The sequence below is a fragment of the Pteropus alecto genome, unplaced genomic scaffold (genome assembly GCF_000325575.1).
Source record: "Pteropus alecto unplaced genomic scaffold, ASM32557v1 scaffold413, whole genome shotgun sequence".
In the NCBI taxonomy this organism is placed as follows: Eukaryota; Metazoa; Chordata; class Mammalia; order Chiroptera; family Pteropodidae; genus Pteropus; species Pteropus alecto.
The window spans coordinates 2,292,366-2,311,113 of record NW_006434120.1 but is presented as its reverse complement, the minus strand read 5'-3'; the positions used below and the strand labels follow the sequence as shown (position 1 = coordinate 2,311,113).

The 18,748-nt window shown below is 34.9% G+C and overlaps 1 protein-coding gene and 1 pseudogene across 4 annotated transcripts in view; both read left to right on the top strand.

The window, feature by feature from the left end:
- Positions 1-17,877, top strand: part of RNASEH2B (ribonuclease H2 subunit B) — a 60,922-nt gene extending 43,045 nt beyond the window's left edge. For 3 of the 4 annotated variants that reach the window (XM_015587128.2, XM_025044778.1, XM_015587127.2), the window contains 4 exons: positions 73-154; positions 1,532-1,574; positions 5,735-5,815; positions 8,229-8,633. In XM_015587128.2, the coding sequence (XP_015442614.1) occupies positions 73-154; positions 1,532-1,574; positions 5,735-5,815; positions 8,229-8,342 (320 nt within the window). In that variant the 3' untranslated portion in view covers positions 8,343-8,633. Of the gene's footprint in view, positions 1-72; positions 155-1,531; positions 1,575-5,734; positions 5,816-8,228; positions 8,634-17,278 lie in introns of those variants that run through there. The other variant, XM_025044779.1, reaches the window with a different exon arrangement.
- On the top strand, positions 4,842-4,959 carry LOC112477490 (annotated as a pseudogene).
- Positions 17,878-18,748: the final 871 nt, after the last annotated feature.

Here is an 18,748-nt window from a genome sequence, read left to right as displayed (position 1 = left end):
CAGAATCTGATTTTAAAATGAGCATAATTATTACTAATTTTTTTCTTTTATTCTCTATTCTATTTCTTTCAGAGGATTATATTCGTTATGCCCATGGTCTGATATCTGACTATATCCCTAAAGAATTAAGTGATGACTTATCTAAATATTTAAAGTAAGTATTATTCATTTTCAGTCATAATTAAGAAGCACCTTTTTGCATCTAGGTTTTTCAGCATTAGGATTTCTTTATGGCTTATCACTTCACTGTTTCTGATAAGAGATTATTCTAGAGTTATGTCATAGACTCTATGGTTTGGAGGTGATTTTTTTTAATGGACATCCATTGATTGAAATGAATTAATTTAGTAGATACTGATTGCAGGAACTCATGTTAGGACTAGAATTATTGATTGGTATGATTTTAGATGGTAAACTATGTTAAAATTATATTACCAGTTAGACTTAACAAATTTAGCTCTTTGTGATCATTTTAATAGAAATAAAGGTGGGAAGAAATATTCTAAATGTCATGTAGAATATTTTTTGAAAGTTACATTTAAAGGTTTTGTATCATTTTCACTGTTATTAGATGTTCATTAAGTACTTTTATTACGCTCAGCACTTGAAACACAATCTGTATCTTTGAGGGCAGAAGAGGGTTTAAGAATGACTTGATTTGCATTTCTTCCTTCATAAAGATCTTTAATACAAAGAAAAGACTTTACCTTAGGGTGAAAAAAAATGTTTTTTGGTTTTATTTTTTAATTTTAGTAACTATTAAGATTTTGTGTGTGTAATGGTTTAATAGCTTTTCCAGATCCTTATAATAGCTTCCTCCTCTGATACATGAAGATAAAATAAGTTTTTAATAGATAGTATTGCTGTTTTTAGCAATTGCATAGGTCCTACTTTAAAAAACAATTAGTAGAAACTGGTTTCTGCAGTGGTTAAAATATGTTGAAAGCCTGCTTTAAATTGATATCCATGCCCTCTGTTTAATATTTCTCTGGATTTTTTTAGTCATGACTTATTATCTAGATAGAAACCTTATGTCTTTGTATTCCTTTTTTTTTAGATTCTTTTCTTTACACTGAAATTTTTATGTTTTGGTTAAATATTTGGGGAGAAAGCTATGTCAATTAAACTTCTCTTTAATGGAAGAAAGATAAATTTTGTGTCTTTTTGTCAACAGTTAAAATAATTTTAACTTAAATATATGCTAGATTCATCATTTATGAAGAAAAAATACTACAATGCCAAAGCACAAATTTGTAAAGGCTGAGGAAAAGCAATTCCATTTCAACAAAAGAGTTCTAATTTTATTTTTTTTTAGTTCAAACAATTTTAGTACAAGAAATTGAGTAGTGAAACAAAGATTTATTCATTTATAGAAGTTGCATTCTTTACCCTGAGGTGACTGCACAGTGAAATATTTGGAGGTGAAGCTATCAGAAGAGAGTAGGACTTAGTAAATCTCAAGTTGGCCCAGTCTTTCTGTTGGCTTGTCTATGAAAAACCATGATTGTGATTCTTATTTTTTATTTCTTAGGCTTCCAGAAACTTCAGCTTCATTGCCAAATCCTCCATCAAAGGTAAGCTATGACTAAGGTATCTTGGGGAACCAGGAAAAATGTTATACTTTTACCACATAAGTTCATTTTGTTCTGGTCTATTTTAAAACACACTCAATCCACCTTTCATGGAGTGATGTTAATATGGAATAGAGATTGCACTGGGCTTGCCATCAGTATTTTTTATTTTTGTAGATTTTACCTGAATAATAAAATACTGTCAATAATAGTTGGTTTTAGCCAGATACCTATATAGAAATATTATAGATATGTAATAATAATTCATATTCCTGAGTTAGCCAAATCCTATAATTAACTTTATTAATCACCAGGAATACTTTATATATAACTAAAATTCCTTTTGCCAAACCCAATTGTCACTAGTACAAAGATGCACAGAGAATAATTTTTATAATGCAAAGAATCCTTTGAGCAAGGATGACCATGCTTTTTTTCTATACTTGAAGTGATCAGTGCAGTGTGTGCGCGATCATTATCTGTGAGTGGAAAGGCTTTGCCTCTTCCAGATGTACTCAAACTGCCACCCACAGCACCTCTGCACTGTGGACTGCAGCTTGGGTTTGTCTCCCAGATTGGGAGGGTAGAGAAGTCAGTCCTAAACCACACCTGATGGCACACTGTCCAGGCCTGACCTCAGACAGGGAAATAAACACATGCACCAGCCTGTCAGTGAGGTCATTCTTCCACCAGCAAAATAACAGATGCCTTGAAAACGTGAAGTGGACACATCGTGGATGTTTAAACAACTTTCTTTTCCCCCTACCTTTCAGGTGGCCAGCATGCTCAGGACTTTTTTGTATCATGTCCTGTTTGGAGGTCGTGGTAGCTCCAAAAACATTTATTACTTTGACTTTTAGAAAAGGATGGAAAATTTACAGCACATCAGTATGAGTTGTGGGCCATTTTCAACTGATTGTCAAAGGAGGTTCATCTTTTACTCTCTGGAGGAATAGCGCTGGGCAGAAGTCAGTTGCTGTAAGGTCTAGGGTCAGACCCACACTTCTTCCAATCCAGTAGTCCACTATCTCTGGCAGTAGCATGAGGGGACGTGCTACTATAACTAAGGAAATAGGCGTATTTGTTATTTTCTTATTTCTCTCCCTCCAAAAACTAAGCATATTTTTTTCTCTCAAATATCTGTCTTCCTTGGTAACTTAGAGATCATTAACGAATGGATCTAAACCAATTCTTGAAGGTTTTCGCCTTTCATTCCATCTGGGGTAATAGGTTTCATAGTTTATTCTTCTCGGACCCAGTTTTCTATTTTCTTATTTTAATTTCCAAAATTTAAGTTCTTTGTGATTTCGTCATTTATGATTTAGATTAGGGGTCAGCAAACTTGTTCTGTAAAGGCCAGATAGTAAATACTCAGGCTTCGAGAAGCAGATGGTCTCTGTCGCAGCTACCCAACTCTGCTGTTGTAGTGCAGAGACGCCGCAAACAATTCATAAACGGACCAGTGTGGCTGTGTTCCAGTAAAACTTCTTTTATAAAAGCAAGCGGCCAGCTGGATTTGGCCCATGGACAGTAGTTTGTCAAGCCCTGATTTAGATCTTGGAATCTTTTTTCTCCTAAATCTCAGCCTTACCTCCTGGATTATTTTAGATGCTTTTCAATGTTTCCTGCTCTGTTGTGTCTTCCTGGAGCTCCAGTGTACACATTGCAAACTGCACTGGATGATATACCATAGTTTAAACAAGCATAGGGTAATGTCTGCTGCCAGCTTTCCTGTCTGTGTCCAGGATTTGATTGATTTTTACAATAATTATAGTTGCTTGTTTTCAGGAAATATGTTCCACTGGCTATTAGGTATCTTTGTATCTGTGTTGTAATCGATAGCACAGAGCCTGTCATCCTTAATATGTTTTGCATTATTTTCTTACTATGATATGTTTGCCTGTGTTGAAACTCAGCTTCCGACCCTCACCCCCTTCCATCTTTTGAATTTATCACTGTCAGCTAGCAGAGCTGAATGTAATCAGTGGATTTGGAGATATTCCTGGTTTCTTCTTGCAAATCATTTGCAAAAATGATAAGACCAATTCGTCTTCGCCGTGGTACTCGGCCATTTGCTCTTTCTTTCCAGAACTGTACCCATTTGTCATGTCCTTTGTTATTGTCTTTCCAACCCACTTTTCTATTTCTTCTGAAACATTTCCCCAAATCCACAGTGATTCAGTCTTTTAAATAACAAAAATTTAAGTAAGTATAACAATTACGTTTTTTTCCCCAACATATTCAACAGTGTGCTGGGAATAACATGAAAACTAGTTATGTGCAAAGGCTGCCACAATCATTTTCTTTTTTATAAGTACTTATAACTGGTATCTTGTTTGATAGTGGGCCTTTAAAGCACCCGAACAAGTCAGTCATCTTATTAAACATTTGATATTGATAAGGAAGCACCTTTCATCCTACGTTCTTTCCATGAACATTTTTTTATTTGACTTATCAGTGGAAAGTGAACATGCCCAAGTGTTGATGAACATCTATATTAGAACCTTATGCAGCGGAGGAGGAAAGCAGACATCCTTATAACTTTTAAACTTCTTGCAATGTGAAACTATTATAGCCTTCATCACTATTATCTGTGAGTTCTACTCTCCTATTCGAAGATACTTTCCTATTAAAAGTATGCATCACCTAAATACCCTTTATTGTATTAATTTTAGTAGAAACATGTATTAAGAAAGTTGCTTATACACCTACGTTCACTTTGCTGGTAGGTAGTTCATACATGATAAACTAGTCTTTTTCTTTTGAAGATTTATTTGCTAGAGGTTGCTATGTGGCCAAGAGAAGGGTTTGCCCCATTATGCGATGTATTCCCAGGTACCCTTCTGTTTGTTACAGTGAAGAATTTTCAAGACATGCTGTTTTATCCCATGTTATGCATGTGCTGTGGCATCTTTTAGCACTAACTACTAGTTCTTTGTTTAGCGAAAGCTGGGGTGTGAAGAGTCAAGCTGGGAACAAATCTGTGTTTTCCAAGGTGAATGAATCCATGTTGGATCTTGTCAACCTGCTGTCTCCATAAAGAGCTTAAAGATCTATAAAACTCCGAGTTGCGATCACTATGTAGTCGCTGCTCCATGTTTAACATCAAAACTTATCTGCCCTGCTGTATGCCTTTTACATAATAAATGTGACACCGTTCCTTCTATAATATGACATGAAGGCTACAGTCTAATTCTTGACAAGATTCTTATGTTTATCGGTGTAAAATGCTCATGTGAAAGGTAAAAACATGAGTAAAGGTTGACTTTAGTCTACGGCCATGCCACCCTGAACATGCCTGATCTCGTCTGATCTCCGAAGCTAAGTGGGTCAGGCCTGGATAGTACTTGGATGGGAGACCACCCAGGAAGACTGGGTGCTGTAGGCGTAAAAAAAAAAAAAAAAAAATTAAAAAATAAGGTTGACTTAGTTGCATCGGGCCCAATGGAATAGCACTTGTACAGAAATTGAGATCTCATCCCAAGTCCCCTACTAAGTGGCCTCGAGCTATTTGTTTAAGCTCTCTGTGCTTCATTCTTCTGCTGGCTGCTTGCTTTGCAAGGTTCTTCTTGTTTGGATAAAATGAGATGATTAAATCGAAAGGAAGTTAAGAACATGAAGCTATACAAAGATGATAATAAGCTATGTTCCTAAATGGACATTATACCAGCCCAGGAAGTGAATAAAGTGGGGGTTCTGGCTGGACACCTGTCCTCCTTAAAGGAAATTCTTGTCTTTCCTTTTGTGTCCACGTTCACCCCCTTAGACTGTCCTGGAAGTCAGCAGTCACCATCCCTGGTTCAGGCAAAGCATGTGATCAATACTGCTAGACTGCCTTGAGGCTGCGGCTGGGATTTGGCGAGTTGTATTCCCCCATACCAAAACTGCTCCTCAGAAGGGCTCCTCAGAAACCCCACTTTATTCACTTCCTGGGCTGGTATAATTTCCATTTAGGAACATAGCTTATTACCATCTTTGTATAGCTTCATGACTTAGTTCCCTAGATAATCAGCAACATGTAAAAGAGCTTATAGAAAGTAAGCCGTTTTCAGGGTCAGCTACTCCATTTGGCCTCCTGTGAGTCCAGACTGCACATGTTGATTCTTTTTAAATGGATGTGTCAAGGTGACGTTTGACACCACTTCACTGCTCTAACATTGCAGAAAGTGAAGTTATCAGATGACCCCGTAGAAGCAAAAGAAGATTACACTAAGTTTAATACTAAAGATCTGAAGACTGAAAAGGTATGTGTGTCCAGATGTGGTGGCATACTCTTGGACTCAGTGAGTGATGCTGCGTGAGGGCATCCAGGAACAACTATATGCTTGATTGCGATTTTACAGTTTTAACCATGAAGAATTATTAACGTGTTTCTGTGACTTAAGTCATTAATTCAGAATTATGAATGATAGTGAAAATGTTAAGCAAGGAAGAATGTTTAGGACTCAAAGGAAGGCAATGTTCATAGCAAGAGTGTGCCAGAACTTTGCTATGTATTTGTAGTGATAGGATGGGGTGGAGGGAGAGAGCTGCATAGGTAATGCTTTGTCAACTCTGCTGCCAAGAAGCTTCCCAGAAATTATGAGGATGTCACAAATCATTAGTAACCCCACTATTCAGTAATCACCACTGTAATATTTTTGTAACATTTCTTAGTGTTTTATCTTATACATGCATTATAAATACATATATAACTTTTTAAATTGGCATTAAGTGTAATATATATACACATATAGTTTTGGATTCTGCCTTTTTCATTTATCACTATATCGTGAAAATGTTCACATGTCATTAAGCATTCTATGAAAATTTATTAATTTTTCATCATATTCAGTCATGCATGTTATTTTATTTCACCATATGGAAATATAATTTATTTCATCATTCCTTTATTTTTGGGCACAGGTCACTTCTTCACTTCTGCTTTTTTGTTTGTTTTTATGAAGTGATACACATTCTTATCTATAGTCTGCATCTCTATATGATTATTTCATTAGACACACTTGAACTAAGAGTAAGACCTTAGAAAATGCTATTTTATTCAGAAGATAATCTGATTATCAAAAGATAATCATGAGCTTTCTTCATGATTATTGAGATATACATATGAAGTGCTTTCCAAAAATTTAGTAGGAATTTGTACTCCAACATTATGATTTTTATTCTTGAAAATTTTTGCCTGTGTAATTAGGCTACACTTCTTTAACTAGAAAGGTTAGTTGTTCTTCCAAATGCTTCTTGCCCTTTTGCATTTTTGCAAATTGTCAGTTCATGTCTCTTGCCTGTTTTTATGTACGATAGTAATAGTCTTCTTGTTCGTTTGTAAGAGTATTCTAAATTAAGGCAACACTTTTTATGACATATAAAGTACAAATAATTTTCCAATTTGTCTTTAGCCATTTCATTTGACTTTAAGTTTTAAGTTTTTCTGAAGATTAAATATAGAAATCATTTTTTCTTTATGATTTTCTCATTATTTTTTATGCGTAGGGAGACCTTGCCCATCCCAAGATAAATCAATTTCCACTTAGGTTTGCGCAACATTTATTCCCTTTATAGTTTAAAGTTTTTTAAAATAAATTTTATTCTTTAATTTATATGCAGCTTACCTAGGCATGATTACCTAGGGGATAATCCAACTTGAGATATGCCTAAATAGCTGGTTATCTCCATGTTTTCTGTAAGCAGGGGCACTTTGGAGTTTCTCTGTGAGAAGTATTTCTGCCCCACCCTTCTTACTGCGCATTGTATCTCCTTGGGCACAACACCAGTGAGACCATTCTGGGTTGGACCAGAATGTCATTTAAATGCAGGGGATAACTTATTTCAAAGAGATTGTCACTTTTGACTAACCACTAAATTATAAGTAATAGAATGCGAGAAGCAAAATTTCAGTGATCAAACACTGTGCTCTGAAAAGATGCTTTGGCAGTGACTTTGTCTCACAGTTCCCAAGGGTGGCAGCCTATTTTTTTTCTTTGCTGAGTCCTATTTTTTATGCTTCTGCTAAACAAGTTGTGATGAATCAAAGTAAAATCAGCTGCTATTTACCTTCTGCTAGGGCATAGTAAAAACAAACAAACAAAATGACCAGGAAGAGATAAATAAAAATTTACAAAGCTGGTAAATTTGTAGTCAGCTTTTTGGAAGGTATTCCTTTGTTGGAGGGAAAATGGAAGCAGCTAGCTAGTCTGGATTCTTTGCAATACAGGTTGTCTTTTCAGTATAATAGTGTCCTTGGTTTCCCATACAGCCTCTGAATAAAATCAGATGGTAAATTGGTGTGAATTATTCATCATGTAGTAATACAAGGCTGTAATTCCTCCTTCTGACAATTGCTGCCTGTGTCAGTTCCATTGTTTGTGTTATTGCACTTAATGCACCCTCCAGAATTATTCCCCCTAAACTAACGTTCCACTCCTTAGAAGGCAGCGGTTTGTCTCCTGCCTCTTTTAACCCATTTTGTCTCGTAGGTCTGAGTTCTGAATAGAAATCAGAACTTGTTTTTAATAATCACTTCCTTATGAGTCATGTTAGCAGCAGATGATTGTTCCTTTAATGAACCTTGAGACATGCATGGTCTGGTTTGATTTGCATGTAATATTTATAAATGTTACATTCGTAACGTAACAATTTTTCTCTTATTTTCATTAACAGAAAAATAGCAAAATGACTGCAGCTCAGAAGGCTTTGGCTAAAGTTGACAAGAGTGGAATGAAAAGTATTGATTTCTTTTTTGGTGCAAAAAGTAAAAAAATTGGAAAGATTTGAAACTTTGAAAATGAAATCTAGCAAAAATATTTGCCTTTTACATATTCCATTTTTGTCCTTCCTCCATGTTACTGTACTTTCTGACCCTTAATCACCACTATTTGAAATAAAATAGGAGCAATTTTCAAATTCACTGGAACATTTCTTTGTATTTGATTTTTATGTTCCTGAAAAAAATTTGGGAAAGTAATTGTGGACTTTGGAGTCTTCTTTGACATAATGAAAAGTAATCAAATGAATAGAATTTACCTCTAGCATCAAATTTCCTCAATAAACTGACATGTGACAATATTTGAGTGTATGCCTGTTATTTTATGCAGCTTTGCCACATGATAGCTGTAGCAATACATTTTTCAATATATTAAGAGAAATCAGATAGTGAAACTATCTGATAAACTACTACTTTTTAAAAGCCTTTAGTTTTTGGCTTTTGTTTAATGGTATTTTCTGTTTTGTGAATATATGTTCTTTGTAGAAAATAGAGAAAAATATAAAACAAAAATTGTATTTTCCTAAGTTTTACCCAGAGATAATATAGTGTACTTTCTTATAATAATAATTTTTAAGGGAATTATAATTTTATAACTTTTTTCTTGACAACATCATTTTGTGACATTTTTTCCAGGCTATGAAAGTATTCTTCATAATTATGCTTTTTTAATGACAAATTTTTGATAATAAATTAATTATTTGGTTATTTGATTATTTAATAACTATGACCCTATTTTGGCTATTTAGCTTGTTTCCAAATATTCACTCTTTAAAGAATCAGATTGTATGTAAATATTTGTCCACATCTTTTATTGTTTCTTTAGAGTAGATTTTTAGATATGGGCTTACTTGTTCATAACTAAGTTCTCCAAATATGCCAAATATGTATTTGTGGAATATATTTCACAGAAAAATTATAGTATCTTGTGCTCTAACAAATGGTGGTGTGAGTTCTTTTCTTATTCAATGCCATCTTGTTAGCTTTGAATATTATCTTCACAAATAAGTGAAAAAGGCATTTTATTGTTTTAATTCACATTTCCCTGATTAATAAAGATGTTAAACATTTTTCATATTTATCACTTGTCATCTTATAAAGAAAATTATATGTTTATGTCCTCTGTTAAACTGTTGGAATGTCAGTATTTTTCTAATGGACGCTAAAAGTTTTCTGTAACTTAAGGACATTAATTTTTATCTACCATGTTCATTGTAATTTTGGGGGGGGGTTGCCATTTGCCTTTAATTTTGTGTATGATTTTTGTCATACAGATTTTCTCTGGTTTTTATGTAGATATATATTCACTCTAAAATAGTCTGTGAATAAAGCTCTAATTTCATTATTTTCTCACCAGTTTATTTTTCCACTAGATCTGTAGGATTAATTTGTCAAGTTCCTAGAGTAAGTGCCAATGGGATTTTTATTGAGATTCTGTTAGATCCATAAAATATTGGAAAAAAACAGACATCTTTACAAAATTCAATATTCTCGTTCAGGAATATATAGTATTGCTCTGTATTTACTAAAATCCTCATTATACCTTTCATTAATATTTTGTTCTTCATCTTCATATAGATTCCGGATACTTCTTTTTAAGAAATATCTCTAGGTATTTTTGTTGCTGTAATTGAAATAATTTTTTTTTCACTTAGATGTTCTAACTGACTATTTTGTGATAAAGTGTTATATTTTTATATATTTATCTTCTAAATAACCAATTTACAAAACTATTAACCTAAATTTTTTTATATTATTCATATTGAGTTTTCAATACATAATAAGATACATAATCTTACTCTGAAAAAATTGTGTGCAATTCTTTTTAATGGTTATACTTCTATTATATCTTTTATAGCATATTGCCATGGATGAGAATATCTAGAATAGTGTTGTAGAGTAATAACGGTAGTCATCTTTGTCTAATTTGTGATTTTATTAATGTACCTTACCATTAATTCTGACATCAGTTGTTGTAAATATTAAAGTGTCCATTTTTTATATTTTCTTTCATATTTATAGTTCCTTTAAAGTTTAAATTAGTAATTGGTGTGAGTTGTAGCAAATATCTTTTTGGGACCTATGATTAGGGAGTATTTATCACTATTAAACTGTACTTGAGTTCCTACTTGACAGTAGGTAAAGGATAGTATAGTAGATGTTCTGGTTTTGCTATTGTCAAATCTAGTTTTCAAGACTTTTTTTTTTTTTTTTAGGATTTCAACATCTATATTCAAAAGTAATATTGCTGTTAGGTTTTAGTGTCAGAACTATCCTAGCTCCCATCTTTCCTAGTGTTCTGGAAAGAATAATATTGCTAGGAATAATCTATTTCTGGAAAATTTAGAAGAAAATAAGTGGTGAAATTGTCTAGCACCAAGCCTTCTCTTTTTTGTTAAGGTCGATATTATCGTCTTTAATCCGGAAGAATTATTCTTCATCAAACATTCACCCAGAAGTTTTAAAATCTGATGATTTTCTAACTCCATCATTTCTTTTATATTTATTTATTTTATATTTAGTTGGTATTTTTCATAAGAAAGAACTTTCCCTTCTCTACTTATTTATTCATGTATGAACTTATATCATTATGGACTTGAAGACTTTTATCTAGTGGGTTATGTTATATTAGTTTGTTGTTATTTATTTTGATGCTCATATTGTCTCAGAAGGGCCATTGGGAGCTCCTTCAAGCTGACCTCTGTATCTTTTTGGTATGTTCTTATCATTCTTTAAAATTCCCTCACTTCTTCCTGGACAGGCTATCCCAGGCTCCTTTTGTACGTTCTCTGCCCAAGCCCTGAAATTAGCCTCTTTTCCAAGGAACCAGGGTTCCTTTTACTAAAGGGATATCTTTTAACATGTGCAGTATCATGATGGGTTTTTGAATGTTAAACTAACTTTACTTTCCTGAGATAAACCCTACTTGGTCACAAATAAAGCTGGCCTTATAAAATGACTTGGGAAATCGTCTCTCATCATCCATTTTCTGAAAGAGTTTTTGTCTGAAAGAGATTAGTGTTGTTTCTTCCTTTCGTGTTGGACAGAATTCACTAGCAAAGCTATTTGGCCCTGGAATTTACTTTCTGGGAAGAATTAATTACTAGTTCAATTTTTGTAATAGATATAGAGCTCTTCTAATTTTCTCCTTCTTGTGCTAGTTTTAGTAATTTCGTCTTTTAAGAAATGTGTCTATTTCATCTAGGTTGTCAAATTTCTTGGCAAAAGTTGTTCCTCATATTTTTATTATCCTTTTAATATCTGTGGATCTGTAATGATTTCCTTTCTTTCATACCTGATATTGGTCATTTTTGTCTTCTTTTTTGTTTTCTTGATTAGTCCAGCTAAAGATTTATTAATTTTTTTAAACCTTTTTAAAACATCATTGTCTTCTGGCTTGTATAATTGCTGATGAGACATCTGTGATCATTTTTATATTTCTTCTACTTTATATAATGTGTCCCTTTCGCTCTGTCTTCTTTTAAAGTTTTTTTTCTTATTAGTTTTTAGCAAGTTGATTATGATTTATTGATATGATTTTCTTTGTGTTTATCTAGTTTGTGGGTCTAAACTTCATCAAATTTAGAAAGTTTTTGGCTAATATTTCTTCAAATATTTTTTTGTTCTCCCCCCTCCCCTTTTTTTCCTCATTCCCTCAGAGTCTGTGACTCTAATTATATGTACACTAGGCCACTTGATATTGTCCTATATGTCCTTTCAATGACTTTCTGGCCATTTGTTTTAATATTCCATTTTAGTTTCTTTTGCTGTATTTTCAAGTTTATTTTTTCATTGATGTCTTTTGTTTTTTGTTTTTTTGTTAAATTTTGAGGTAACAGTGGTTAATAGGTTTACATTATACTCTATTGTGTGCTCACCACCAAAAGTCTAATCTCCTTCCATCACCATGTATATGACCCTCTTTACCCAGTTTATGTACCAATGTGTTTGATATTTCACATATGTGAAATTATATGTTTTTTGTTCTTTTCTGTCTGACTTATTTCATTTAGCACCCTCCAGATCCATCCATGTTGTTGCAAATGGCAGTATTTCATCATTGTTTATGGCTGAGTAATAGTCCATTATATATTTATACTACATCTTCTATATCCACTCATCTGTCAGTAAACACTTAGGTTACTTTGTTTCATAGTGTTTCATCTTCTATTAACCTCAGTAAATTTTTACTTCAAAAATTGTAATTTTCAATTCTAAATGTCCCATTTGGTTCTTTTTTATGTATTCCCATTTCTTTCCTCATTATGTTAACGTTTTCATTATAATTACAATAGCTGCTTAACTGTCCTTGCCTTGCTAGTTCAATTATCTCTGTCATTTCTGGGCCTATTTCTCTCTCTTTACTTTTTTCTTTTGAAATATTTTTAGACTTATAGAAAAATTGCAAAAAACATTAAGGACTTTATATATACCCTTTATCCAGCTTCCTCTGACATTTAACACCTTACATAACCATAGTGCAGTTATCAAAACTAGGAAATTTACAATAATACAATACTGTTAATTTACCACCTTATTTGAGTTTCACCTGTTTTTACACTGTTGTTTTTCTGTTGCAGAATCCAATCCATTAACCCTGTATTGCTTTTAGTTGTCATATCTCTGTTTTATCTAATGTGTAAGAGTCTCTCAATATTTGTCTTTCAATGACCTTGACATTTTCAGACTATTGGTCAGTTATTTTGTAAAATGTCCCTCAATTTATGAGGTACTTTGAAACTATGCTAATTTCCTGTTTTCTCGTGATAATTTTATAATATTAATTTTATAATAACTGATGATACTACAAACAGCAAACACTGTATAGCATTTATGTGTTTGGCACTGTTATGAGTACTTTACATATAACTCATTTAATTCGCAGAACAGTTATAGTTGTAGGGCAGTGTGCCATTGGAGCCAGGATAGTGACACTCAACTCAAAGAGCAAAGGATGAAAAAAAAAGACTATTTAAATACTTGAATTATCACCTCTATTGAAGACAAGCTAATTAATATCAGGAACTTAGTACTGTTCAAGTTTGGGGTCTTGCAGAATGCTAGACACAGAATGTACAATTGGTAAATGTTAAGTTCATGCTAGGTAGATAGGTTGGATAATCTAACCAGCATCCTCACTAGTTGAGACTTGACTGTTTTTTTCCAAGGGTCAAAGTCAGGATCTTGATATACCTTGATCTTTCAAAATATCTAAACTTTTATCTGGCCTTCTCTTTGATCCTTGAATATGCCTAGCTGTACCTACACTGGTGTCTTCGTATGACAGGTTTATCTTTATACCCCTTCCTCCAGATCTTCACATCATCGGTTCCGTCTTGTCATTATTCCTTATCTCAAGAATCATGTTTTCAGAGACTCAATTCTGAACCTTCCTCACCTGCCTCACCTGCCTCCCCTGATTCTAACTCTGTCACTCTTCATCCCATTTTCCTGCCTTACCTTCTTCACAGAACCGTGCCTGGCTGGTTCTCAGTTATGTGCACAGCACCTGCACCAGGCAGCACAGAGTAAGTTTTCAGTTAAATATTTATTGCATGAAATAATCAAGCAATCTGTAAAGGACATCATTGGGGTCCTTGACACTGTATGACTGAATCTAGAAATTCAAGGTTCATTCTGAAAGTGGGTTTTCTGTGATGCTCTTGAATTTGACATCCAAGGACATATTCATAAACTCATTCTTAAACTCCTAGTGGAGGCTTAAACTTCAGTAGAAATAGATAAAATCTTTAATCTCTGTAGATAAAGGACTGAATTTTCTTCTGTCAGTTGATTGAACTGTATTTGCTAGTCATTTTACCTAGCACAAGATCTAAAGTTAAAATATATTGTTTACATCTGTGTGGCAGTGTTAATATTAATAAATTTGCTTTCATGTGGCATTTAGAGATTATTTATATCAAGCCCCCTAAATTATTGAAGTTTGAGAATATATGTGGTCTATAAAAACTTGTCTTCCCAGCAGCTTGATTTTTTTCCAGCTTTTTTGAAGTATAATTGACAAATTAAAATTGTATATATTTGAGGTGTAAAATGTATTTTTAATACACACACACACACACACACATTACCACAATCAAGCTAATTAACATATCTATTACCTCACATAGTTACCTTTTGTTTATGTGGTAAAAACACTTAAGATGTACCCTCTCAGAAAATTTGAAGCGCACAATACAGTATTATTAACTATCGTCACCATGTCATGCATTAGATCCCAAGAGCTTTAAATAGCAATTTTGTTTTCTTCCATTCTTGACTTTACCTTTGATGCCCAGATGAAAATCCTAATCTCACTTGCAATGTACAGCATTACTAGGAATTGAACAGTAACTGAAGAATGAAAAACTAAAGATATTACACATGCCAAGTGCTGTTTTGGGAATAATATCAGGAACATAGCAATATGGGCTTATATATACACATATGCTTATACATATATGTATACAAACACATACGTATAAATGTACATATGCAAACAGACACATATATTATTTAAAACTTTAAGGAATTTCAAACTCGAGGCTTTTTAGACTATTATACTAAACATTAGGATACTTTAGCTTACTCAACTCCTTTGGCCCTTCTCTTACATCATTTTTCTTTTTGACTAATGTACTGAGTTTGGGGAAAGCTTCAAAAACTATCTGCAAACTATAAAACCACTACATATACATAAGAGCCCCCATCTTTTTCATGAAATCATAGATATTTCTGAAACTGATCTCAGATTACCAACATTCTTTCCTTTTCTATGCCTGGTTAATCTTCAATTTAAATTTCCCTCGTACTCTGACTCTCATCTGCAACGTTTAGTGAGAATCAGCAGCTGTGCACTTTTGCTTCTGAGAGACCTCAGGTGAAGGAAGGGGTTTTCGGTCACGGCCAGCCTTGGCGATCTCATCTGCAAAGGTTTATACTTCTGTACTCCCAAGGAGATTCTCCTCCATCAGGTTTCCTGTGGATGTCAAGTGGAATTGTGTTTTGCTGGTTCAGGTCTCTTTCTAGTGTGCTACTCCCGAGATATTTCTTTTAATTTGGGGGCCTTAGCAAAATACAAAGGCAATTTGGAAATGAGAAACTAAAATATACCCTTATACTTACTAAATGTAAAGTCCTGTTTATATTGTATGAAATATGGTATGATAGTAACAGTAATCAGATATCTTCATCTTTAAAAATGTAAGTGAAGTGAAAAACCATGTATCAAACTAAACTAAAACTTTTAAAAAGTGAAGTAACTGTTCTAAAAAGGCCAATTAATTTAAAGTAGCTGGATTATACCTGGTAGTAGTCACAGTCTTGCCTTAATTCTGTGACTTATGGACGAATCACCCGCTTTGCTGGCCCACAGTCATGTCTTCTGTGTGAGATGAGACCAGACCAATGAGCTGTTTTATGTTCTTCCTGTGTCGCTGCTGCTTGAGGAGCCTCATCTCCTTTACACCTGTGAGGAAAATGCTTTTAGAGTTAGCCTCTCTCTAGCGCTTACCATGCATCTGGTACTCTAACTCTAGATGGATTATCTCATATTTCCTCGGAAGAAAATCTAGGAGGAAATACACCAACATGCTCATACTGGATATTGTGGTTTTCAGGGTACACTGCTTTTTCTTCATTTCCCATACATGATATTACTTTGCGGTGGAAAGAAATCCAAAGAGCACAATTATTGGAAAGTAATAAAAACTGACAAAGTGCTTTGCAATTTTTAAGTGCTTTTCACATGAATTTATGTGTTTAATACTTCCAGAAACCATATGACACAGTTGGTTTATTTTACAATTTATTTCCCCCATTTCACAGTTCAAAAAGGTAAAGTCAGCTTATTTGCCCGAGGTCACACAGCTAGTAAAGAGCTGAGCCAGAACTTAAACTCAGGACCTAAGACTCCCAGACTGTGCACCAAGTTCTTTCTCCTCAGAGGCCCTAACTTTGACTTTGACTGCATTCTGGGAAGGCACCCCTTCACCAGATTTGAAAGGCAGCATCTTCACGAAAGTCACGTACAGTTGACTTTCTCTCTTCTTAGAGTCGATTGCGCTTGACTAGTGCCTTGGATCACACGTTTTCTCCCAAAAGCCCTTTCTCCGGGACTAACCCAAAATTTGGAGGTCTCTGGAGTTAATCGTATCAGGCCTCTTCATGGAAGGTGGCAAGTACAAGGCAGAGCCCGGCGGGGGAGGGGAGGCTATGGAAACAGCTGAGCCCACAGGTGGACAGTCCTGGGGAGATGGATAGTCAAGGAAGGTCTTACCAGTCACATTTTATACACATTATGGCATAGAAATCTGATTTCCATCAACTTTTCTGGTAACTTGTATCTCCAGAATAAATTATGTTGGACTTTGTACTCAGTAAGAAACCGGCTTATAGTAATTGCACTTGTTCAGTTGCATTCTTCAGATGGGTATTAGGGACTACTACTTCCACCAACAAGTCTATTTATCTACTTTTTCGTATATTGGATCTATGTAAGGCTTCCTCCTTTTTAAAAAAAGGATCCACCTTAAAAAATAAGAAGAAAACAAAAGAAAAGGAAGAGAGAGAAAAATGGTTTAAGAATTATTCATGTTAGAACTTTGTTTTTGCGTGTTTCTTGTATTTTCATTTTTTTCTAAAATGGTGTCAATTCCATAAGTTTGGGCAAATCTTAACATTATTTTGTATTTCACTCCCTTTGAACACTGGAAAGAAAATATGCTTCTGTCCCACCTCGCCTCCAGGAGCCCTAGCATGAGATCGCCAAGGTTGGCTGTGACCGGAAACCCATTACTTCACCTGAGGTCTCTCAGAAGCAAAAGTGCGCAGCTGCTGATTCTCACTAAACGTTGCTTTTCTGTTCTAGAAGGTGCAGATGGTGCTTGGGATTTCAGGTGATTCCTCCTCCTCACCAGGATGCAACACGTTTTCCTTTTCTCTCTAGGTGGCAGCACAAAGACAGAAACGGAACAAGTGACAGCAGGTCCACGCAAGGCTTGGCCACTTCTCGTCTTACTTAAGATTCTGCCAAAGAGCTACGGATTTTTCTTTTGCCCTTTCTAGAAAATCACCAGATGCCAAAAGATGTGTGCTAAAGAACTAACCATGAATGATGTATTTCTTGGATCAGTTCCACTAGTGTGGTGGGCAGCAGCATACCACCGCCCCTACCCCAAAGCGATTCCCTCAGGAAACTTGAAAGCACCCCAAGATGTGAACCAGCCCACAGTCTGAGGGGATCGGGCTACATCACCCTCTGTCCCAGGCCCATCCCTGGAAAGGTGTGGATTTTTACAGTCAAGTGCTTCAGATTTCAAAACATTGGCAAGAGAAGGCTCGTTGTGAAATTTGGGCCGTTTCTTCAACCTCACCATGGTGGCCTGTTCTGCTTCCCTGGGTTTAGACGAGCATGTTTTAGGTATGTGGTGACCACAGATGTATAGTGATCATAAGTACTCGATGAACACTAAAGTACACCAAAGCTTTGATGAACCAGTTTTCTACCCTTCTAATTTATAACAGGACCTGAACATGTGCATTTTATGATCTGCTTCATTTTTAAAAGATTTGTCCAGTATGTATATTATTATACATTTTTAGAGTGAGGGCATAAGATATGGGAGAAAGTTGGAAGTAGATGCCAAAAAGTAATTTAATGGGGAATTCTGATACATGAATTCATGAATATGTTTTAGGGAGTAGCGGGGGGTTTTGTGAACACATGTGAAGGGGTTTGAGCTGGCTTGTCCACTTGACTTATTAGAACAATAGGGTGGAAGCCACTCAGGTGATCTTCCTGCGTTCATACCGGATCCCAAACGCCTTCTTCAGGAAATAATTGGTTTCTGATTCTTTAGTGTCATCAAGTAAGTAGAACCTGGTTCTGGAGAGTAATCTGTAATTCTTTTACACACCATTCACACATAGATATTTTTGTTAATCTGAAGGGACTTTTAACATTCCCATGCTCCTCTAGTTGACAGATGAATTCTCCTCTCTAAAAACCTAACTCTAGGAAGTCAGTTGTGGATTTCGGGATGTATTACAGGCTTTCCAGAGAGCACTCCACAGAAATTACCTGTTTGAAATCAAAGCCATTTGGATAAGAATCAAGAGCCTGACACATAGTTCAACATACACTTAAAATTTGGATTTTTCTGTCTTCTCCTTGCATAATTCCAAATACCGTCTTTGCAGTTCAGTGTTTATTTTGGTCTAAAGGAACTGCCAGCACTGGTTTTCCTGCAGTCTGTTGTGTGTCCTTGAGCAAAGTGGTTAGCCTCTCAGGACCACGTCTCAGGGCAGGAGAGCTGGCTAGTGTGATAGCTGGCCCTTATCTCTCCTTCCTCCAGAAAGACTTACCTCTAGGAAATCCCTGTGTGGACCCCATGCTCCCACATGTATAAGGTTCCCT